At 39.3% G+C, this 26,265-nt stretch overlaps 1 protein-coding gene and 1 non-coding gene across 2 annotated transcripts; one reads left to right on the top strand and one right to left on the bottom strand.

Moving 5' to 3' along the window:
• Window positions 1-22,966: 22,966 nt before the first annotated feature.
• LOC133792149 (uncharacterized) lies at window positions 22,967-23,503 on the bottom strand. The gene has a single exon (XM_062230067.1). The coding sequence runs from the start codon at window positions 23,501-23,503 to the stop codon at window positions 22,967-22,969; it is 537 nt and encodes a 178-aa protein (XP_062086051.1).
• Window positions 23,504-24,287: 784 nt separating this feature from the next.
• LOC133792964 (small nucleolar RNA R71) lies at window positions 24,288-24,394 on the top strand. The gene has a single exon (XR_009874425.1). It is a non-coding gene; the product is annotated as a small nucleolar RNA R71 (small nucleolar RNA).
• The last annotated feature ends 1,871 nt before the right edge of the window (window positions 24,395-26,265 follow it).

The raw sequence follows: 26,265 nt of genomic DNA, 5'->3' as shown, positions 1-26,265 counted from the left end.
TTAAAAATAGACCCATATGCATGCATTTATCATCATATTATAATATAATTCACATAAACATGCATATAATCATTTAATAATATAATAAATCAATTATGGCCCTCCCGGCCTCCTAATCAAGGTCCTAAACCTTATTAGGGATTTTAGGGCCTTACAAGTGCCCTTCAACTTCCGTCCAATACCACGGTTGTGGCCACGACGTTGACCAAGTACCTTTGAGACGACTTGTGTCTCTTTGACAGTGGCACTTCCTGCTTCAGATTTAGATTTAGATTGAGATTGAGATTGTGTCTGGACTTCTTGCTACAAGGCATCCTGCAGTTTAGAAACAAGACAATTAATACATAATATAATCGAATGATATACATAGATACAAAAATTAGAAAGTTACTTACATATGCATCCTTAGCATTCATGTTTACCCATCCACATGTCAGATGATTGTGCATGTCATGGAAGGTATCGATAATGCTGGGCAGTTCCTTGGTCTGAAGATTCATCTTTTTTTTTTAACAAAATCTCAGTTAAATATTGAAATTATCATTAAGATAACTTAAAATATTTCAAATTATCTATATATTTTTATTTACTTTCTTAAATCGAGCAGAAGCATAAGAATTCGATCCATGGAGACTTGGATACTTCTGTTTTGCTCTGTTGGCAGCATTTGCCTTTGAGCATGCCATGAATTGTGGAGTGGTGAAAAGGTCAACCAAATTCTGCCAACTCTCGTTGTCAATGTCCTCCGGTGGATTCTTTCTAGCTGTCTCGATATCATCATACCCTCCATGTTCATCAAAGTGTCTTTTCTTGCGACCTTTTCTATCCTTGTAGCAATCCTGAAACTCTCGCTTGATCCCAATCTCTATCAGTCGCCACTCAGGGAGAGCTTTGGGAAGAATGAAAAATTCCTTAAAACAACGGTGAGATTTTTTAAATTATATAAAAAACATTACATGTGAATAAGTAGATAAATTCACCTCAAGTTTTGCATCAATCCAATCTTGTGCTCAATTAGAACACTTTGCTACGAGTCATAATATAACAACACATGGTGACCAATAAGGTTGCCAATAAGTCTCATGAAAAACGTCCCAATATCACCAACTACTTTGTAGGTTCCCTCATTCAGATCAAATTGTAGAGTCAACGGACCTTTATTGTCGTTGATGAGTTGCTGCAAATTTTTGGATCGAGACCGACTTCTTCTTTTTGCGGTAGCCGCTGCATATGTTAATTAAACAATACAATTAATACATTTTTTTTCATTTATTGATAAAAGATAGACTAATTATAGTATATTACTTGTCTCACAGGAAGTAGGAACTCGCGTGGGATCTGGAGGAGGAGGAGGATTCGCTCCATCACCGCCATGAGAACGAGCAACAGTAGCAGACATATCTTTGTAGTTTAAATAATTATTAACTTAAACTCAGTTAAAGTTGGAGGTTAATTACATAACTTAAATAATTTCGGTAATGCGGTTGAAACTATTGAAAAACAAATATTGTTGAGAAAAGTCATATATTGATTGAAAAGTCTTCAAATTAAAACATACACATTAAACATACAAATATGAATATGCATAAGAAAATATTATTCCTCATCAATGTTGATTCCTACATCATCATCTGTACTTTATAAATCATCTTCACTAATTTTGTCATCATCATCATCATCATTGATGAAATCATCATCCACATCTGAAACAGATCGAGACGTTTCCCCAATTATGCTGGTGTGACCAGGTCGATCCAAATGCATAATCTCCAACTCTCCTAATTCCACAGTGAGTACAAAATTTGATGAAGTGTTATCGTGTACGACATCAACCTTGTTATCATCATCGATTCTTGGATGATCCCATATCTTTTGATGATTGACTTCTTCTACTACCTTCCAATTTTTGTTTCTTGAAGGATCTTCCAAGTAGAAAACTTGTTTTGCTTGAGTGGAGAGAATAAACTGATCGTTCTTGTACCATTCAGAATTAATCATGATACTAGTTATGTTATTCCTAGTCACATTTTGACACTTGCTTGCATTGGTGTTGAACCATTTGCAACGAAATAATACAACCGAGTAACCATGGGAATAACATAACTTTACAATTGTAACAGCCTGGATAGCTAGGACCGCTACACTGTGTACTTATAAAGGTGCAGGACTTGCTAATCAAGTCATTTAGTCAAAACGTGTCACTAAACCATAAATGAGCTAGGGTTAAAATGATTTTGGTCTCAGAAGATACATTTCATATATTTAAACAGATTTACATATGGGATCCCAAAAAAAAAACAATGTTTAAAGGTTGGTTTACAAAATTCCCAAAATACAGACCACCATCAGCCACTCTAAAGCAAAACAGACATTTATAGCTTTTCTGTTCCTGTTATCCTCTCAACCGTGGCGGCTGAGCAGATGGTCATGTACATTCTGCTCACAGAGCTCTCCAAGTCAGGGCTGATCAAGTTTGCCCTTGCCTTTACCTACACCATGTAGCACCCGTGAGCCAAGGCCCAACAAGAAAACATAATACACATCTCAACAATCATAACAAGAGTATAATCCTTTAAGCATGATCAAACACTTAACATTCCACATTAATCGCATAGCATGTAATCGGGATCAAAGATACAACCAATCATTAATAACAGTCAAATCACATAATAACTAGGGCCGACAACTTATGCCGCACGCTTTGTTTACCCCACTGACTCCGGCCCGCTTAAACCGAGCTCAGTGCATAATAAGTTGACCTTGGCTACCAGTGGCCGAGGCGCGCCCTGTGCGCAAGTGTAACCTTTGGCACTCTTAGGCCGTTGATTTACTATTTACATGGCATAATACCATCATTTTCAATGCATACATATTAGGGAACCCTTAGTCCCATTACAAATACACAACCAGGTGCAGTTTTCTTACCTTTGACTTCCAAGTGAACTAGTTACGAGCGATGCTCCTTGAGCGCGATCTGATCCTTGAGCCCTAGCTTAGCACCTAGTCACAACTAAGAAAAAGGATACCATCAACAATCTTAAATGAGGTTCTAGACAAAGTTCTAGTCTTCGGAACATTGAACTTCACCAAACATGGTAAAAGATTCAATCCCGAGCACCCTAGGTTAAATTCCCAAGCCTAGAATCTCAAAATCCCTTAAGGGCCACGGAATTAGCCATCCATGCCGCGACATGGCCCCAACCAGAGGCCTCCCAATGCCCAAAAATAGGTAAGGGCCACAGCCCTACTCAGACCATGTCGCGGCCCGCCCTCCTTCCTCAGCACCCATCAGCTTCGAAGGGCCGCGGCTCACCAAGAACTATGCCGCGGCCCGACCCCTTCGAACCCAGAAAAACCTCCATTTTTGACTCTCAAAACTCATGCAAATTCACTCAAAACTACCCCAATTCCACAACTCAATTATCCAAAAACTTCCCACAAGATTCCAGCAACACATCCCAGCTGAAACCTAGACTAGAAACCCATCAAAAACCTATTTCAATCACTAAAACTTTCTAACTCAAGAACACAAAACCCATCCATAGAAACACTATAACTCAGCCATTAAACCTTAAATTCGAGCTTACCTCAGATGCAGAACCAATCCTCCAAGAGCTTTCTGAGCTAACTTCCAAGGTTCTAGCCGCAATTTAATCTTCAAATCCAAAACCCAAAAACCACTTAGAACACAACCAAAATCACAGAATTTCAACAACAAAAAATGAGAATCAATCTTTACCTTAGTCCTGGTTGAATTCCTTTGCTAAAATTGAGTTGATCCCTCAGGACCCAAGCCTAAATCACAGAGCTTTCAGCTGAGTTCCTTTAGATTCCAAGAGTTTCCTTTGAGAGAGAAAGGGAGAAAGAGGAAAGAGTCGGTTTATTATGTTCTGCTGTTTTCTATAGCTCCTTAAGTCTATCCTTAGGAAATTAAGCTAATCCCAAAGCTCGGGGTACCGGAAACGTCCCTAAGGGCAAAATGGTAAAATTCCCCAATATTCCCACCTAAACTTCCTAACCTTAAATATATCTCCAATTATTTATTTTCATAACCCGATAATCTAAATAACCACCCGCTACCTGAAACACCTCTTGACTTGTCCAAAGTCAAATATTAAGCCCCGTTGTGACTTTCCCGCTATCTAGCTCCCTAAGATTGCCCAAGTCACCTGCTGCAGATTTACCCACATAATAATGTGGTTCTCACAAGTATAACATTTAATCACATCTATAATCATATAATCATACAAACATGCTTATCATGTAATCATGCATTAAATTAATAAATTCACACATAAACCAATTATGCCCTCCCAGCACACTAATCAAGGCCCTTAAGCCATATTAGTAAATTTGGGTCGTTACAACAATCTCCTCAAGTTGGCCATAGAAAGTGAAACCATCAGTTCCTGGCACCGAAACTCCACTATTTTGAGTGGTACATCTTTCGTCAAGACTATGGACCAAAAATTTCACACTGTTAACAATGCAAGCCGTGTAGGAGTATGCATTCTGATTAGACCCGTTTGCTAAAGCAAATTATTCATCAATACACCCAGTTGACTGTACTTGTCGCAAACGACCCATATATAGAGTATGACACAAAAAAAGAAAACATTAATAAATTTTACGAATATATTATCAAATTTTAAAATTACTTTGTTAAAATTTTTATTTCTTATTTTTAATTATATATTTATTAATTTACTATTTAATATTATTATTTTAATTTACGCTTTATAATTTTTTAATTAATTGATTTAAAATTTAAAATCATAAAAATTCTAATAACACTAATTTTAAAATTACATTGTTAAAAGGGAATTTACTTATTTGGTACCCTATGTTTTTGCAAAGTATCATTTTGGTACCCTCTGTTTTCAATAATGCTCATATGGTACCCTGTATTTTAAAATTATACATATTTGATACCCTAGACTCAGATTTGATAGATAAAATTTTGTAAATATGATCAAACTGTCATCAGTTATATGTAATTAAGTAATTGAATTTAAATTTGGAACTTACATAATTGACAACAGTTTGATTAAATTGGTAAAATTTTATTAATTCAATTTGAGTTTAGGGTACCAAATATGTATGATTTTAAAATACATGGTACCATATAAGCATTATTGAAAACAGAGGGTACCAAAATGATACTTTGCAAAAACACAGGGTACCAAATGGTTATCTACCCTTGTTAAAATTTGTACTTTTTATTTTTAATTATATATTTATAATTTTCTATTTAATATTATTATTTTGATTTACACTTTATAATTTTTTAATTAATTGATTTAAAATTTACAATCATAAAATTTCTAATAACACTAATTTTAAAATTACATTGTTAAAATTTGTACTTTTTATTTTTAATTATATATTTATTATTATTATTTTGATTTACACTTTATAATTTTTTAATTAACTGATTTAAAATTTACAATCATATAAATTTTAATAACACTAATTTTAAAAATATTTTGTAATGATTAAAAATTCTATAGAAATTTTGACAGCATACTAGTTGTAATCTAGCCTACCCAAAATTTAAAATCTGCATAAATATATATAAATCAATTCCAGAACATACATAAATTTAATACAATCACTTCACAAATACACAACAAAAACATATAAATTCAAAACATATTATTTAACCTAACATATATATATATAATTCAAAACACTAATTTTATTTCACTTAACATATATATATAGTTCAAAACAAAAATTAATTTAACATACCTATTTTTCATACAATAAAATTAATATCAAATTCACAATAAAATTAACAAAACATACAAATTTATTTTAAAATCTACTAGAATTTAATTTAATTTAAAAATCATCTACACACTATTAATCACAAAACAAAAAAATATATTAAAAATTAAAAACAATACCCAAAAGCTTGAGATGCTCTAGATGCTCCAATACAATCTAAAAAAATAAATAAATAGAAAATTTAACAAACTTATAAAAAATACACAAAAAAATCATAAAAAAACTAAATTTAAAAGAAAAAATTAAAGCATTAAGGTTTAATAATACTAACCTTAACAAAAGGGTGCCAAAACTGGCTCTAGGCGGTGTTGGGAGGGGCTGGGCGGCGTTGGGAGGCAGAGGAAAACAGAGAGAAACTGTCTCTGTTTTGGAAAATTGTAGAAGAAATGAGGAAGAAAAGCTCTGCCTAGGGGGTTATATCGATGGGACCTATAGCGACGACATGTCGTCGCTATAGGGAATACAATGTTGTCGCCAATGTTGAACGCACTGTTTCACTCAAACGGTGAGACATGTCGTCGCTGTAGGATAGTGAATAGTACATGGAATCCCCCTGTGTGCTATGTGTCTACTCTACAGCGATGACATGTTGTCTCTATAGGCAGTGAAATTTGACTTAAATTTTTTGGCGGTTCACGTTCCCACATTTTATTTTGGACCCTAAAGCGACGAATTGTCGTCCCTGTAGAGTACAAAATAACTGATTAATGGATATATTGGATTCTACAGTGACGACATGTCGTCACTATAGGTTGTGCAAATAGGCAACCAACTATGGCCAGTTGAGTTCCCTGAGCATCCTACAGCGAAGACATGTCGTCGCTATAGATAAACATATTTCCCTCTTTCTTTCTTACGAATACCCTACAGCGATGACATGTCGTCACTGTATAGTCTGTTCCCGCCTCGTGTTCCCTCCAAATTCCTGATACTCTAAAGCGATGATCAGGAATTTGGAGGGCCAGATTGTGTGTTGTTGATGTTGTCGATGTAGCTTATTCTTAAATAAATTAAGAGAAAATACTTTTTCATGGATTTTCCCTACATACAACGACAACTTTAGAGTTGTCACAATAGATGTTGTCGCTGTAGAGTCTTTTTTTTGTAGTGTTACGACAGCAAGATAGTCTCCAGTTCGTCTCTTCCGCCAATAACTTAGTTCGAGATGCAAGAGAACCAGATCACCTTCTTAAAATTCTAAGCGTGACTCATATTAGTTCAGAGTAGTTATTCGATACCCAACTCGAAGGAAGTGTTTAGCTCACGGAAGCCTGATCACGACGCGCAGTGAAGGACCCCAAAAGACTCAATGATTCTTTGTACACTAATTAATGCACAGATACTATTCTGTATTTATTACATGATTTTGCGGACATAGAATCAATAGTCATTAATATATTTATGTAAATGGGATGTTACCCAAAAATGTATGTTACCATATTTATGCACGGATTACCAAAACTGTCCAGGCATAATTCCTTATAAATACAGGGGAGAATAGACATAAAGGGGGATCAACATTTTGTATACTGAAACTCTAGTTAAATTGTCACAAACAATTTCACGCATGAGAACAAAACAGATTAATAAGAGTAAATCGTGGACTAGGTAGATTTTAACCGCTGAACTACGTAAAAAGTGTGTGTTCTTAATACTTTTTATTTATCCAGTTACGGTTTAGCAAAAGCCTAATGTCTCTTTTTTTATATTTCTTAATCCATTGTTGGCGAAAAACCGCATCAACAGATTGGTGCTTTCATTGAAAGCATAAAAAGCTTAATTCCCCACGCAAGTTTCACCTAGAAGTCACCATGGTGGTCACTCGATCTATGGGCGACAACGAGATGAAACAACCTGATGATCAAGAGGCTCACCGTGTAACTATCCGCACTAGAGAAGGCTCATCTGCACAACGCCGTCTTAGAAAACAACATGTGGACCAAGACAATGATGGGAGCTTTGCCTCACGCCCACCAAATCCCCATCTTGGGTACTTGACAACTATCGAGATGGAAAATGCCTAGTTAAGGAGACATCTTGCCCAGGCTCATAAGCAGATTGAGGATATCTTGGCTTGATTACTCTCTTATGCATCCGATGTTAATATCGGAAAGAGGCAAAATGGGTCTTACAGTTCCACAGGAATAATCAACCCAATCTTAGGCGCTTTGTCAGAACTGTAACTCCGAGCTCCATTCCTTCTGAGCGGGTTGAGTGAAATACTCAACCTACCAATCCTCACACAAATCATTGACCTTATGTTAGCTGGTCTGTTCAAACTAGGACCTCGAGTTCCGTACCTTCTGAATGGATCCCACAGAATGCTTAACCTACCAACCCTCGCAGGGACAATCATTCAACTCACACTTCCAGGAACCAGCTTGGCAAAACAGAGTGAGTTGGGACAGATTCGAGGTGAAGAGACATCCCAACAAATCCATCCGTTCCACGGCTAGAACCTCCAACACAGAGAAATGAACCGGCACTGCCTTCAACCTGAGATATTGGAGTAGACCAAGGGCGAGCTAATCTGCTGCGTCCCAATGGAATAAGGACAGCTTCACCAATAAGGCATCCTCCATCGCCATTTCGGTATCCAATACCACCTCTCCCACAGAAGAATGTTGCATCTTGAGGGGGTAGCAGGAGAAATCCTCTCCCCTTAGAGGACGTTTACATCCCACAGTCTCACGCTAATAATCAAGGTCCTCGATCCCAGCTACGAGCTATAAGCTTCGCGAATGGAAGCTACTAGACAGAGGGCTTATACCCATTTTTGAGCCCTAAAATTAGAACCATTGTCTTCAATCTTCAGCTAGCCACCCTTGACACAAGCAAAGACCATTTTTTGCAACTTTTGAGCTAAAAACACTAAAGAGAAGGAGGGAAAACGTTGGAGAAGAGAAGAGATGGTGGGTGGCTAGGTGAGAAAATCTTGAAAGATGATGATGATATTAGGGTTTCAATGAGACTAGGGATGAGATTAAGACCTAAATTCTTCTTTTCTTGTGATTTAGTAACTTTGCTGAAGCATTACACCAACTTTGCTATAGCAATGTTAAGTTAGAGAGCTTTCCTTGTCCATTGAAACTTTTTTGTAGTATAACATGAACTTTGCTCCAGCAAACCTAAGTCAGAGAGATTTGGCCAAAATTGATCCTGTAGCATTATTCGAACTTTTCTGCAGCAAAAGTAAGTCAGAGAGCTTGCTCAAAATTGATTTTGTAGCATCATATTGACCTTGCTACAACAAAAATGCCTAACTCTGCGACCCATTCGATTCCATTTTCCCTGCAACCATAAGCACATTAAACCATCAAAAATCAAAATCTAGAAAGAAATGTTTACTATATATATTTATATATATTTTTCTTTACTTCTTTTTTCTTTTCTTTTCTTTTTTTTTTCTATATATATATATAGTTTGGGTTACTTTACATCTAAATCTCCAAACTCCACAACAAACCAAGTTGTTACATCTTGTTCAAGGATCCTCAAATGAGATTGAGCACTTGTTTCACTCAACCTCTCCACCCTAATAGTGCTTGAGTCTTTTTCCATTAACCTTGAATTCTCTTTCGGAGCCTTCTTCACGCAATTCCACCGTTTCATAGGGATACGCCCTGACCACCAAGAATGGACCCGACCGTCTTGACTTGAGCTTGCCTGGAAATAGCTTTAAACGTGAGTTAAAGAGAAAAACTCGTTGGCCCTATTCAAACACTCTTGGTTGAATATGCTTGTTGTGCCATCTTTTTGTTTTCTCTGGCAGCGAGCATACATGTTCGGTCAATCTCCAGGAACCATAAACCATGGCACACTCTGATACCAAGTTGTAACACCCTACTACTCTAGAGTCATTACCATGTGATTTTAAAATGTGTCATTAGCATGCTAATCAAGATTTTAGATAAAAAAGTGTGATTAATCTAAGTAATGACTCATTTAATTAATATTTCAGTATAAAACTTTGGACATTCATTTAGATCATAAAAGTGCTATATTGGGATCCAAAAACATTGTTTTAAAATATATTTACAGCTAAAAAGTTAGGGTATAGTCAACCTAAGCGACAAAATTAAATGTTTGCACAGTGTTCCTCAAAACTACCCTAGCCGTGGCAGCCAGGTAGGCCAAACATGTACACGCCGCTCCATGCCCTCTAACTCATGCTTGGCCGACCTTTCCCTTACCCTTACCTGCACCATAGAGGACCCGTGAGCCAAGGCATAGCAAGAAAACTCCACACACATAGCATACAACAATTCATTCCAGTAAATGTATAACTTTAAACAGATACAACAGACCATTCACATAGCAGCCTACGCCGACCAAGGTACATTACAAGGCACTAGGTTCACGGTCTTCATTGAACGGGTGAGTACAACACCCGGGATGGACATGTGATGGAAGCTTGCATACATCATGCTTGTTGTGGTTCGACCTGCATTCAACATGCTTATGGCCATTCCCGGCCTTTACCAATCTCAGCCTTCGCCGATCCTGGCCATCGCTGTTCTCGACCTTTGCCGATCAGTCACAATCACACAAACATGGCATAAAAATTATAAGCATTCATGCATAACATTGAACACAGATAGTCAGGCCATGCCTTGCTCTACGAGCACAAACAATTTTCTTACTTGAGTTCCGAATTGACCGTATAGTTCGATCCCGAGCACGATCCCCTAAAACCGAGCCTTAGCGGTAAAACCTAGTCACAGCACAATAATAATAAATATCCATCAAACCCTAAACCAATTAAAAACTTTGAAATAATATTCTAGCCTCCGTGACCTCGAATTCTATTGAACCAGCTAGTAGAATCCTTCCCGAGCTCTTAAATTTGAGTTCCCGAGCTTAACACCCTGTTTTGGTCATTTCCCTTAATTTGTGCCATGACCTAGCTCCGTAGGGTCGTGGCGCGCTACAAGTCAGAGAGCCCAAGGCTCTCTCCTGGGGGACACAGGCCGCGACGTGCCCTAACCTGTGCAATGCTGCTCGGATGGTTCAGAGACCTCTTAAGCCTTCTGGTTCATGTGGGTCGCGATGCCTGAAGAACAGGGTCGTGATGCCTGAAGAACAATGCCACGACTCGAGCCTACGAACCAGTTTTCCCTGCGTTTTGTCGAGCCAAACCCACTGAAATCCACCCAAATCAAAACATTAACAAAAAATTTAGTCTAGAACCCATATCAGTACAACATATTCATCATTGTTACCCCCCAAAACTACCCCATACTTTCATCAAAACCCCACAATCAAACAAAGGCTTATACCTCAAGAAAAACCCCAAAATTGCAATAGAAAACTACCAAAAATTAGAGTAGATCCCTTACCTCAATCCAAGAATTTGACCCTCAACTGCCTCAGACCTCTTCCTAGCTTGATTTTCCTTAGTTCCCAGCCTCAAATCCTCAATTCGTCAGCCAATTTCCCAAGAGTTCCACCAAAATTTCCAAGCCTTAGTGAGAGGGAGTGTTACATGAGAGAGAGAGAAAGAGGAAAGGCTGAGAGACTAAGTTACTTCTGATTGATTATAGATTCCTAAGGTCTAAGTCTATCCTTAGCTTCAAAATGACCAAAATGCCCCTTAGCTCAATTCTAGTCCTTTAATGTCGCCAAAGGTAAATCCGTCATTTTCCACATTCCCGTTAATTCCTCCAGTATTCCTATAAATCCCCAATCAATCCCCGCATACCCATATAATCACTAAATATCTACCCGTTACTCGGTAAATCCCGAATACACGCCAAGTTCGTCAAATACCCCTAGCCTCACCCCGAGCCATGTATTTGACCCCGTTGTGACTATTCCGCTAATCCTCTCCCTTAAATAGCCTCATACCACACATCTCAAATAATTCTCCACAATACTGTGATCTCAGTCATATCACAATCATAACACACATATATACATATACCCTTAATGGGTCAAAAAATTACAAATATGCTCTTATTAACATGAACAGGCCCACATGCATATATTTAATTCACCTAAACATGCATATCTAGTCATATAATAATATAATTCGAGTAATCATGTACTGATACACATATATCACAATTAATCATGCAATAATATGATTAAATCAATTATTACCCTCCCGACACGCTAATAAAGGCACTAAGCCTTATTAACGGATTTGGGGCATTACAACTATCCTCTCCTTACAGAAATTTTGTCCTCAAAATTTACCTGAATAGCTCAGGGTATCGATCCTATATATCAGACTCAAGCTCCCAAGATGCCTTTTCTATCTCGCTGTTTCTCCACAGTACTTTCACGATGGCAATGGTCTTTTTTTTTTTTATCAAAGAAAAGAAAATATTGATCAACGAAACTATTACAACCAAAGCTGAGAGGAAGAGAAACCTACAACAGCCCAAACCAGACCAAATTAACTACAAACCAGCAACAAACTAACACAGAAATCACAGATTACAAGCAACAGAAATCTCCTCGCACAGAAACACCCCAACAGAAATCACATATTACAAGCAAACCTTAGCATTTGATTTTCTCTATAAGTACACTTACTACCAGCTAAGTTTAGAACTCTAGCTTTTACAGAATATCTAATCAAGTGATCTATTTGGAACACTGGAAAACAGGATTGATTAAGCCAACAATGATTTCTGTTCAACCAAATATGGTACACCGCGGCTGCACAAGCTGCATGAATCACCCAAGCGAACCAGCCATCCTGAGGCACTGCCAGCCACTTGATCCACTCCCCGAACTGAGTTGGCCAAGAAAAACCTCTCAGCCAAGTCTGGACAGCAAGAAGCACTTTCCTGGAAAATATACACTCAAAGAATAAATGATAGTGGGACTCCTCCCCCTGACCACAAACAGGGCAGCAAATAGAAGGAAGATGAATATGACAAGCATGAAGCCAATCTCTTGTATTCAGCTTCTGGTTCACTGCCATCCAAAGAATAAACTGGTGTTTAGGGGCCGAAAGCTTACACCAGACAGATTTGCCATAATGCACCAGCTCTCCAGGAAAAGCTACAGAGTACAAAGTGCTCATATGGATTCTACCATTTCTGGTTGCTGTTTTCAACACAGCATCAGGCCAAATGTGACTAAGCTTGATGATCCTCCTCCAGTACCACCTATAATTAAATAATCATATGGCAATGGTCTTGTTCCATAATACTTTATCCTTTCAGTCCAGGATCTGAATCGGCTTCCCCTCATAAGATAAATCTTGATCCAACTCCATGATTTCATAACTCAGCACATGTGTAGAATCTAAAACGTACTTCCAAAGCATAGACACATGAAATACGTTGTGGACAACTGATAAGGCTGGAGGCATAACTAATCTATATGCCATCTCTCCAATTGTTCCAGGATCTCAAAGGGGCCAACAAATCTATGACTTAACTTTCCTTTCACTCCAAATCATTTCACTCCTCTCAAAGGAGAAACTCTGAGAAACACATGATCACTGACTTGAAACTATACACTTCTATGTTTCAAGTCTGAGTAACTCTTCTGTATACTCTGGGAGACGAGCATCCAAGCTCTAATATTCTCAATTTCCTCATTAGTCCTCTGAACAACCTCAGGACCTAAGTACGTCCTCTCACCCGTCTCATCCCAATGAATGGACTGTTTGCACTTCCTCCCATACAACATTTCATATAGAGCCACTCTGATAGTCGCCTGATAACTGTTATTATAAGAAAACTCAATCAATGGGAGATACTTACTCCCCAAAGTCCAACACATAGGCCCATACCATATCCTCCAGTATCTGAATTGTCCTCTCAGACCGTCTATCCATCTGAGGATGATAAGCTGTATTGAATCTCAATTGCGTGCCCATAGCCTTCTGCAGGCTCTCCCAAAACTTAGAGGTGAAGGTGGGGTCCCCGTCGGACACAATCGACCTCGGAGCCCCATGGAGACGCATGATCTTCCTCCCATACAACTCGAAATACTGCTCCAGTATAGTTGTTTTAACAGGAAAGAAGTGGGTTGATTTGGTGTACCTATTTACAATCACCCACACAGAATCATGTTGTCCCACTGTCCTTGTCAATCCAACCACAGAGTCCATGGTGATATCCCCCCACTTCCACTTTGGGATCCCTAAAGGCTGCAGCAACCCTACTGGCCTTTGATGTACAACCTTCACCTGCTAACATGTTAAGCACTTAGCCACCTAATCCACCATGTTCTTCTTCATCCTTGGCCACCAATACAAAGTCCTTAGATCTTGGCACATCTTCATTGTTCCAGAATTTAGAGAATAAGGAGTGGTATGAGACTCATCCTGAATCTCTTGTCTAATACCAGAATCCATCAGAACGCAAATGCGACCTTGATACCTCATCATATCTACCTCTGAAATAGAAAAGTTTCTAGCCAATCAGGCTAAGACATCCTCCCTGTGTTTCCTCAAATGTGGATCCTCCTTCTGCGCTTCTCTAATTCTCTCAAGGAGTGTGGAATGAAGAGTAATGTTGGCTAGCTGGCCAACTACTAGGTCAATTCCTGCTCTCGTCATCTCTTCAGCTAACTTTTCTGATATCTATCTCGAACTGAATAACTGCCCTGGGCCCTTCTGACTCAATGCGTCGGCCACCACATTGGCCTTTCCTGGATTGTACAAAATCTGACAATAGTAGTCCTTCACCAATTCCAGCCAACGCGTTTGGTGCATATTCAGATCCTTTTGAGTGAAGAAATACTTCAAACTTTTATGGTCGGTGTATATTTCACCTTTTTCTTCATACAGGTAATGCCACTATACCTTCAGTACGAATGCCACTGCTGCCAGTTCCAGATCATGGGTGGGATACCTCTGCTCATACTCCTTCAGCTGTCTAGACGCGTAGGCTATCACCTTCCCAACATTCATTAACACACACCCCAAACCCTGCCTCGAAGCGTCGCACTAGACCACAAACTTTTCCTTGTTTGATGGAAGACTCAATATCGGAGCGGTGATCAGTTGTCGCTTCAACTTCTTGAAATTGTTCTCACATCTATCTGTCCAGACATACTTGGTCTTCTTACGCATCAGCTCAGTCATTGGTGTGGCTATTCTGGAGAATCCCTCAGCGAAATGCCGATAGTACCTTACTAATCCAAAGAAGCTTCTAACCTCTGGTACATTGCTCGGTCTCGGCCAATATTTCGCCGCCTCTATCATGGTTGGATCCATCAGAATCCCCTCCTTACTCACAATGTGGCCCAAAAATGTTACTTGGGGTAGCCAGAACTCACATTTACTGAACTTACATATAGCCTATGCTCCCTCAACTGCTGTAGTACCAAACGAAGATGTTGCTCGTGCTTTACTTCTGATTGGGAGTACACCAGTATATCACCGATGAATACAATCATAAAATTATCCAAATAATTCCTGAAGACCTTATTCATCAAATCCATGAAAGCTGTCAGGGCATTGGTTAATCAAAAGATTATGACCAGAAATTCATAATGTCCATAGCTTGTACGGAACACAGTCTTTGGTATGTCCTCCTCCTTAATCCTTAACTAATGGTGGCCAGACTAAAGTTCAATCTTAGAGAACACCATCTTCCCTTGTAGTTAATCAAACAATTCATCGATCCTGAGCAATGGATACTTATTCTTAATAGTCAACTTAATCAGCTCTCTGTAATTGATGCACATTCTTAAGGATCCATCCTTCTTCTTGACGAACAACATGGGAACACCCCATGGTGAAAAACTAGGTCCGATGAATCCTAAGTACAGTAATTCCTACAGCTGAATCTTCAATTCCTTTAACTCTGCTAGTGCCATTCTATAAGGTGTCCTCGATACCGCTTCAGCTCCTGGTGCCAACTCTATGACAAATTCAATCTCTCGGTGTGGTGCCAATCTTGGCAGGTCTGCTTGAAATACATCAGGGAACTCACACACCAACCTAGTCTCACTCGGTCCAACTGAAATGACCTTAGAGGTATCCACTATATTCGCTAGGTATCCCATGCAACCTTCTTGAAATAGGTCTCTAGCCTTCAATGTAGAGATCATAGGCACTTGTGGTCCACTCACTATCCCAAAAAACACAAAGGATTCCTCTTTGTCGGGCTCAAAAGTTACCATCCTACACTTGCAGTCTATCGTCATTCATACTTTGACAACAAGTCCATCCCTAAAATCATATCAAATTCATCAATCATAGATCCATAGACAACTCCCTACTATCTATCTCTACTGGTAATGCTCAAACCCGTCTCCTAGAGACTACCAATTTCCCAGTTGGCAACAAAGTCCTAAATCCCCTAGCATACAAATCACAAGGTCTACACAAACGGTCTATCACCCTAGCAGATACAAATGAATGAGTATTTCCTGAATCAAACAATGTAGTAAATGAAGAGCCGACACTAGAAATCTGATCTGTCACGATCGAGGGACTAGCCTCAACCTCGGTCTGGGTCAAAGTGAACACTCTGGCTGGAGTGAGGTTGTCACTCCTCTTTGGTTTTTCTTTTCTAGATTGTGGGTAGTCCTTCCTCAAGTGACTGACACTCCCACACATGAAGCATACTCTGACTTTATCCTCCCCCAGATGTCGTCGTCTGCACCGTGGACACTCTAGGAAGCTTCTCCAATTCACTCCCCCGCCCTGACGGCCACCAAAGGCACCCCATGCCTTCTTATCTAGACCAGAAGGAACAAAAGAATGTGGGACCTTTCTCATATACTCACTGGGGACACTACCTCGGCCAAAACCATTGAAGGGAGGCACCATCCTTTGAGCATTGCCCCTTGCGACGCCTTCTTTCCATATCTGGTCTTTGGCTACCTGAGCATAAGTTCCAGTCCTCGAGTCTAGTGTTATCTTAACATCATGGGCTATCATCACATCATGGGCTATCATCACATTCGATGTGAATTTGGCCAACCAGTCGAACGTCAAGGTATACTTTGTAACAATCATTCTATTCCGAGTCAGATTGGTGAATTTATCTACCTTTACAGATCGAACTGCAACACTGTAGTATTTCTCGTTGAAAACATCCCTGAACTTATCCTAGGCCATAGTAGTCACATCCATTCTCTAAGACACGATTTCCCATCAAATGCAGGCTTCTTCCCTCAACATATAACTAGCACAAGCCACCCTCTAGTTTCCTTCCACCCTCATGAAATCCAAGATAGAAGAAGTCATGTTCATCCACTTCTCTGCCCACAGTGGGTCTGGATTGCCCTCAAAGGTGGAAGGGTGTTGATTTCTAAACCTTTCATACAAAGGCTCCCACCTATTCTCCAACACAGGATGGGTGGCACTGGTGCTATAGCCTGTGGGACTTGTAGTCCAACATCCCAAGGATGAGCCTGCTGTCTCAGCTCTCGGAGTTCATCTTCAATTCTTTGAAGTCTTGCTTGCATTTCTGCAAATATTTGTTGCCAGTTTTATGGGGCAGGTGGAGGGTCCTGACACTGGTTGTTATCTTCAGCCATATTTCCACAGAATCTAGTTGATCGCTGAAGCATAACTTCAATATGCCTGCAATCAATGACACCGTACATCAAGCACAATAACAACATCCAAAGAAATCACCTCCTAGTTCAATCAGTGAAACACAAATATCAAATCAACACAATGCACGCATAGCATAATCATATAGCAGTCAAAGGAGCCGTGCCCTAGCATTATATACACTCATCATGCTCTATTTATATTACTCAGGAAAACACGGCAATTCAGACAAGCAATTAAATAAGTAATTCACTTAATATCGACCAACCCTGAGTCGAGCTTGTCTCTGGCAGCGAGTGTACATGTTCGGTCAATCTTCAGGAACCATAAACCTTGGCACACTCTGATACCAAGTTGTAACGCCTTACTACTCTAGAGTCATTACCATGTGATTTTAAAATGTGCCATTAGTTCGCTAATCGAGGTTTTAGATCAAAAAGTGTGATTAATCTAAGTAAAGACTCATTTAAATAAGATTTCTGTATAAAAGTTTGGACATTCATTTAAATCATAAATATGATGCATTGGGATCCCAAAAAATTGTTTTAAAATATATTTACAACTCAAAAGTTAGGGTATAGTGGACCTAGGCGACAAAATCAAATGTTTGCACAATGTTCCTCAAAACTACCCCAGTCGTGGTGGCCAGGTAGGCCAAACATGTACGCACTGCTCCATACCCTCCAACTCATGCTTGGTCAGTCTTTCCCTTTCCCTTACCTGCACCATAGAGGACCTGTGAGCCAATGCCCAACAAGAAAACTCCACACACATAGCATATAACAATTCATTCCATTAAATGCATAACTTTAAACATATACAACAAACCATTCACATAGCGGCCTATGTAGACCAAGGTGCATTACCAGGCACAAGGTTCACGGTCTTCACCGAATGGGTGAAAATAACACCCTGAATGGCCATTCTATGGCGACCTTCATTTAGCATGCTTCTTGGCGTTTAGCATGCATTCAATGTGCTTATTGTCGTTCCTGGCCTTTGTCGATCTCAACCTTTGCCCATTCTGACCTTCGTCGTTCCCAGTCTTCATCGATCAGTCACAATCACACAAATATGGCATAAAAATTATAAGCATTCATGCATAACACTAAACAGAGATAATCAGGCCATGCCCTGCTCTATGGGCACAAACAGTTTTCTTACTTGAGTTCTGAGCTGACCATATAGTGCGATCCCGAGTACAATCCTCTAAACTCGATCCTTAGCGGTAAAACCTAGTCACAATGAAATAATAATGAATATCCATCAAACCCTAAAACAATTAAACATGTCGAAATAATATTCAAGCCTGTGGGACCTCGAATTCTACTAAATCGGGTAGCAGCGTCCCTCCCGAGCCCTTAAATTCGAGTTCCCGACTTAAAACCATGTTTTGGCCATTTACTCTAATTTGAGTCGTGGCCCAACACCCTAGGGCCGCAACGCGCTACAAGTCAGAGAGCCCCAAGGCTTTCTCCTGGGGGACACGGATAGAGGCGTGCCCTAACCTGTGATGCGGTGCCTGGACAGTTCAGAGACCCCCAAAGCATTCTGGGTTCATGTAGGTCGCGATGCTTGAAGAACAGGGTCGCGACTCGAGCCTGCGAACCCAGTTTTCCTTGTGTTTTGTCGAGCCAAACCCACTGAAATCCACCCAAATAAAAAACTAAACCTAGAATTTAGTCTAGAACCCATATCACTACAACATATTCATCATTGTTACCCCAAAAACTACCCCATACTTTCATTAAAACCCCACAATCAGAACAAGGCTTATACCTCAAGAAAAACCCCAAAAGTGCAATAGAAAACTACTAAAAATTAGAGTAGATCCCTTACCTCAATCTAAGAATTCGACCCTCAGCTGCCTCAGACCTCCTCCTAGCTTGATTTCCCCAAGTTCCCAGCCTCAAATCCTCAATTCGTCAGCCAGTTTCCCAAGAGTTCCACCAAAATTTCCAAGCCTTAGTGAGAGAGAGTGTTACACGAGAGAGAGAGAAAGAGGAAGGGCTGAGAGACTAAGTTACTTCTGATTAAGTCTAGATTCCTAAGGTCTAAGTCTATCCTTAGCTTTAAAATGACAAAAATGCCCCTTAGCTCAATTATAGCCCTTTAATGCCGCCAAGGGTAAGTTCATCATTTTCCACCTTCCCGCTAATTCCTTGAGTATTCCTACAAATCCCCAATCAATCCCGGCATACCCAAATAATAGCTAAATAGCTACTCGTTACCTGGTAAATCCTGAACACAAACAAGTTCATCAAATACCCCAAGGCTCACCCCGAGCCGGGTATTTGACCCCGTTGTGACCATTCTATTTATTCCTTCCCTAGGACCGCCTCGGACAAAACATCTCAAATAAATATCCACATTATTGTTGTAATGCCCCAAAATCCCTAATAAGGTTTAGGACCTTGATTAGGAGGCTGGGAGGGCCATAATCGATTTATTACGATATTAAATGGTTATATGCATGTTTATGTGGATTATATTATGATATGATGTTAAATGCATGCATGCGGGTCCACATTTCGTTACAGGGGTGTTTTGGTAATTTGGCCCGTTGATGGCGTAATTGTATATTTGTATGCATGTCGGTGACATATTGTTGAGACCAAATTATAATTTGGATTTTTTCGAGCTATTCGGCATGAGAGGATCATGGAATATTAATTATCGGTTAAGTCATAACAGGTTTAAGTTCGGGGCTCGGGATGAGTCTCGGGGTGATTTTAATGATTAGAGCGTTGCCAGGAATAAAAGGGTAATGGGATGTGAATTATTGGTGTTTGAGAATATTGAGAACAACAGGAATTGGAGAGCGTTAATTATGATTAACAAGATAGGTGGGAAATACCAATTTTTCCCTTGGGAGCCTTTAGAAACCCTTAATTGACTTAGGGATATTTTGGTCTTTTCACCCCTAGGAAAGATATCAACCATTAAGGCTGTAGAAGCTTGTTAAAAAATAGAGTCTCCTTCCTCCTTCTCTCCTGATGGTTTTTCTCCTCCATTTCTCCTTGAATTTTCAAGCTCTTTTTGAGGAACCAAGCCAAGGAACCAAGCTGGGATAAGCTAGGGTTGTGCTCCACCATTGAAGAGGGTGTGGTTATGAGATTAAGGTGAGTTTTTTCCATTAGAACTCTTGCTTTCGCTCTATTTTCTTAGTTAAGTTTCAGCTGGTTTTTGAGTTAGAAAGTTGGGAATTGATTGGAGTTTTGGCTAGGGTTCTTGTGGTTGTGATGCTTGGGGCATGTGAGGATGGTTTTTGGGTTCATTTGGCATCAAAATTGGGGTTTGGAAGCATTGGAATCGAGTTAGAATTTAAGGAGTCGAAGAAGGAGGTTTCAGGGGAGCATCAGTCTGGGGGTAGCGCTACAGCGCCCATTAGAGGGCGCTATAGCGCTACACAAATTTGTTTAGGCGGTTTGGGGGTTCTGAGTATAGCGCTGGGGCGTTAGGGAGTAGCGTTGTAGCACTACTCTGTTCCTCTAGAATCCCGTTTTGAGTGTTTTTAAGGGTTTTTGGCTCGGGGTTTCAATCCTTAAGGCCCGGGATCGAATCTACTCACAGTGTGGGTACATTTTGGGTTCCCGAGAGTGGGGTTTAGATCAAGACCCTATTATTGTTGATTTTCATTAATGGAGGTTATAATTGGTTATGATTAGGTAACCGCTAAGGAATCAAAAGGTCGATCATTCTTAGAGGTCTTTCTTGTTCTAATTCTCGCTCAAACCAGAGGTAAGAAAACTGCACCCCATATGTGACATGCATGGTTATTCATGGGGCATGTTAAATGCTCTATATGTGGACATTGATTGCATTGAAAATGCATAAGATACATGAGATTAGGGCATGGCATGAATGTTGATTATGAGATTGATCAGAGCTTGAGTCTCTGTAATTGTGCATGATTATAATTATTCTTTTGATTACTGAATGAGCATGCTAAATGCCTTATAACTGAATATTTGACATATGATATATGTCTGTTTGTATTACCTAAATGAGAAAGCACTGACTTATTAGTCAGGGATTGGCAATGGTGTCTGTATCAACTGTGAAGCTGTGACTCATTAGTCAAGTTCGGTAGTGGTACTGGGCACTGGTCACACAATGCTGACTTATAAGTCAGGAACGACTTAAGCGTGTTTAACGCAAGCTGATAAAAGATTAGATCTAATCGACATCTGCATTGAATGACTCGAATGAGCATTAATGCCAGACCAACCATAAGGTCGATGAAACTCATAAGTGCTTGCTAGTCTAAGGGCTAGTTAATTAGATCCAGAGCCAGAGCCAGAAAGGCTAAGGTGACCTACATGTCACATGGCTAGGAGGGTATGGGACCTCCAGAGCGTGACTCATTAGTCACCTATACAGGGTATGACTCTTTAGTCATCCACACAAAGATTGACTTATTAGTCATCTATACCGAGTGTGACTTATTAGTCACTAATACAGAGTGTGACTCATTAGTCACCTATATAGGGTATGACTCATTAGTCATCCACATAGAGATAGACTTATTAGTCATCTATACAGAGTGTGGCTTATAACTCACCTATACAGAGTGTGACTCATTAGTCACCTAGACAGAGATGGACTCATTAGCCGTCTACACAGGGTATGACTTATTAGTCATCTATACAGAGTGTGATTCATAAGTCACCTATGCAGGGTGTGACTCATTAGTCACCCACTCCGAGATTGACTTACTAGTCATGTATTCAAGAAGCAGGTCCTCAGAGAATGACTCATTAGTCTTCTATTCTGATGCAGGACCCCATAATCATTTATTTGAACTTATTTGCATGCATGATGAAAGATATTATTGCTAGGCATGCACCTTATGATTTGATGACATGTTATTACTGTTCATGAGCATGTTGAGTTTTCTTGCTGGGCTTCGGCTCACGGGTGCTATGTGGTGCAGGTAAAGGCAAAAGAAAGCTGGACCATCCTTGAGTTGGAGAGCTTAGGTGACGATGTGTACATATGCGGCTGCTCGACCGCCACGGCCGAGGGTTTGAAGAGGAACTAGGGTTAAACCTTATTTTGCCGCTTAGATCGGCCTGTTGTAAATATTTTCTTGTGATAGACCTCTAAATTATATTTTTTTGGGATCCCAATGTATACAGTAAACGTTCTAATGAAACGTTACATCTTAACCAAAATTTTAATCCCTAAACCACTAATCATACTTAGTTATACAATTTTGGCCAAATGACTCGATTAGCAAATTTAGCACTGTTTACAAGGCATAGCATAACAATCCCTGGTGTTTAGGGCGTTACAATTGTGGTCTCATTCATATCACAATCATAACACACACACACACACACACACACACACACACACACACACACACATATATATACCCTCAACAGGTCCAACAATTACAAATATGCCCTTATTAACACGAATGAGCCCACATGCATATTTAATTCACCTAAACATGCATATCTAGTCATATAATAATATAATTTGAGTAATCATGTACTGATACACATATATCATAATTAATCACGCAATAATACGATTAAATCAATTATTGCCCTCCCGGCATGCTAATCAAGGCACTAAGCCTTATTAGCAGATTTGGGGCATTACACCAATTTTCCCTTTAGTATGAGCAAGAGATCGGTCTGCAAGCTGAAGAGTAACTGTGGTAGGTCTGACATCTCCAATTCTGAACTATCTAAACACCGACATAGACTTTAAATTGATACTAGCACCCAAGTCATATATAGCCATCTCACAATAAGAGTTACCAATAGTGCATGGAATGGTAAAACTCCCAGGATCCTTTATCTTTGGAGGGAACTTATTTTGCAAGAAGGAGCTACATTCATTGGTAAAGGCCACAGTCTCATATTCTCTCAATCGTCTCTTCTTAGCAAGAATTTCTTTCATGAACTTCACGTAATTAGGCATTTGCTCTAGGGCTTCAACAAGAGGAATATTATTGTGTAGCTGCTTCAGCATGTCAAGAAACCTTTTGAACTGACTCTCTTGCTTTTGTTTATGAAATCTCAATGGAAAAGGTAGCTTTTGGATGTTTGGGGAACTTTCTGGTGATTCTGATGCGGCCGCATTATGGGCAAAGGCTAATTTCCTTGAATTTTTAGCATCTTCACTTACTTTCTCATTATTTTGGATTGAAGAGGGCTCACCCTCATGGCCAACATATTTCTTGGAATTTTCCAACTCTTTCCCACTTCTCAAAGTCATGGCCTTGCAATGTTCATTACCTAAATTCACTTGATTCTCTATGTCACTTGGTAAAGACCCTTGAGTTCTATTTCTTAGCTCATGATCAAGTTTCCCAACTTAAGTTTCTAGGTTCCTCAAGGATGTTGCTTGACTTTGGATCATAGCTTCATTCTTCATTATGTACTCTTTCAACAAGTTCTCAAGTGAATTAGAATGCATCACTTGTTGTGACCTTTGTTATGGGGCTTGTGGAGGATAGCCCGGTGGGAAAACCGGTCTAGGAGGCATTGAAGAAGTGCTAGGGAGGGCCAGCCCCTTGATTACTCCATGAAAAGTTGGGGTGTTGCCTCCATGATGGATAGTAGGAATTAGAATAAGTGCCATTCCTATTTTGATTTCCCATATAACATATAACTGTGGGATTGGAAGGACAATTGTCAAAAGTGTGGCCTTCACCATAATACAAACAAGAAATATTTTCTATTTCCTCCATTTCTGACCCCATAGGCTGCCTCATTGACTGATTCATCCCCATGTTCATCATCTTGAGCACATTCGATATAGAGGAAACCTAGGCTGCCAAAGAAGTGATGGCATCTATATCATGAAGGACAACCACCTTTCTTCCTGTAGACGCTCTAGTAGTGGGCCACTATAGTTGTTGTTGGATATCCTCTCAAGAATTTCATATGCCTCATTATATGACTTAGCAAGAAAAGCGCCATTCGCCAAAGCATCTACCACCATTCTTGTGTGAACGTTGAGACCATTGTAGAATGTCTCCATTTGGATACAATGAGGAATGCCATGATGAGAGCATTTTCGAAACAACTCCTTAAACTGCTCCCATGCCTCATATAAAGATTCTTCATCAAGTTGCTGAAATGAAGTAGTCTCATTGTGGAGCTTGGCATTCTTAGTAGGAGAAAAGTACTTCATCAAAAACCACTCAGCCAAATCTTTCCAAGTAGTCACAAAATCAGATGGCAAAGTGTTTAACCAAGCTCCCGCTGTGTCTCTGAAGGAGTATGGGAACAACTTCAATCTCAGGCAATCCTTTGTAACTCTGGGCAACTTGAAAGAATCACTCACTTCAATGAACAAGCAAAGATGAAGGTGAGGATCTTCTGTTGGCATCCCACAGAACTGACCCACTGTTTGAAGCATTTGGAACATAACTGGCTTTAATTCCATTGTGCAGCCTGAATTTCTGGTCTCACAATGCCCAGATTAAGCTCGTTGAAGAGGGGGAGAGCGTATTTCTTGATGGCACAATATCGATCATCAGCTACAATAACAATGTTCCTCCCATTATTAACAGCTACTCCCCCTTGAGCTACTCTTTCTTGAGTAGCTCCTGCTTGATCTGCTTCCCTTTGAGTGTCTCCCTGTTGAGCTTCTTTCTTAGCATCCATCACTACTACTTCCTTTTTGGATTTTTGTACTTTTTGCCTTCTTCTAAATGTACGTTCAATATCTGGATCAAGGGGAAGTAGTTCAGGGTCTTGATTCTTGTTCATACACTGTGTGAACCTGAATTTTGCACAAGCATAACCAAAGTTAAAACAAAATAAAACTTAAACCAAATTGCACGATAATTAGCTTTACAATAGTTGACTTTAAGCAATCCCCGACAACGACACCAACAACTTATTGCGATATTTCTTTTCTTTTAGGATATGCAAGTGTACATAATCATCTAACAAGTAATAAAGTAGTAAGTAATTTTATCGTCTCCTTAAGGATTGCTTTAAATTAAATATTATAAAAATCAACGCTAACAATTTGGGTTGCAAACACTTTGAATTAATGTGATTAATTAAGAATTTTCAAACTACTTTAGAAAAATAAAAAGAGCAATTTAAGCTAAGTCAATGAATAATTATTTGTCAAATGAATGATGGAAATAGCTAGGAATACTGATTCCCTTTAATTTGTAGTTAACCCTTATTATTGTAGCAAAGTGCTCTTGTAACTAAGATTCTATAACAAATGTACATGCCATCCTTCCAAATGCACATGTTAAAGTTCTCATAATTAAATCCACATATTAATATGCTAGTCCAATTTTAAGAACATAATTTCAAGCACTAATCTTGTTTGTTTGCATGGTGAATACAATATTCCTATAATATTCAATAATTAACAACTTGGTTATTAAGCATACATCAATTAAGCATTTCAACTAATCTCAACCCTTCCAGAATTAAAATTAGATTTTATCTCACTAAAGTTGATCAATCTCAAGTAAGAATTGCAATAAACATTGCTTAATTGAACAAGAGAAACATAGCATAAATTAAAAATAACAATTTTGGGTTTTGCTAAAAATTAGGGTTCATCACTATCCCTAATTTCAAAAGAGTTAGTTCATACTCAAAATAAAAAAATCACAATAAAATATCAACACCATGGTTTCCATGAGTTCCAGATGAGAAAAGAAATTCAAATACAAAATAGGAAAAAGAGTAAAGAAAATGTAGCCCCAAATGGTAGAGAATTCTCCTCCTCTTCCTCTTCTCCGCCCTCTTCTCTTCTCCCACGTTTTCCCTCATTTTCTTTGGTGTTTTCAGCTCAAAAGTTGCAAAAAATGGTCTCTACTTGTGTCATGGGCGGTTGGATGAAGGTTGAAGACAATGGTTCTCATTTTAGGGCTAAAAAATGGGTATAAACCCTCCCTCTCTCTTTCTCTCTACGTGAGGACCACAACTTTCCCTAAAAATATCAGTTCTTTTTCCACCTCATCATCCATCTCATTTAATGGCTTGCCAAGTATGCAT

This window comes from Humulus lupulus, chromosome 7 (genome assembly GCF_963169125.1).
Source record: "Humulus lupulus chromosome 7, drHumLupu1.1, whole genome shotgun sequence".
NCBI classification, from domain to species: domain Eukaryota; kingdom Viridiplantae; phylum Streptophyta; class Magnoliopsida; order Rosales; family Cannabaceae; genus Humulus; species Humulus lupulus.
The sequence above is the reverse complement of the archived record's forward strand: the minus strand, read 5'-3'. Positions and strand labels throughout refer to the sequence as shown.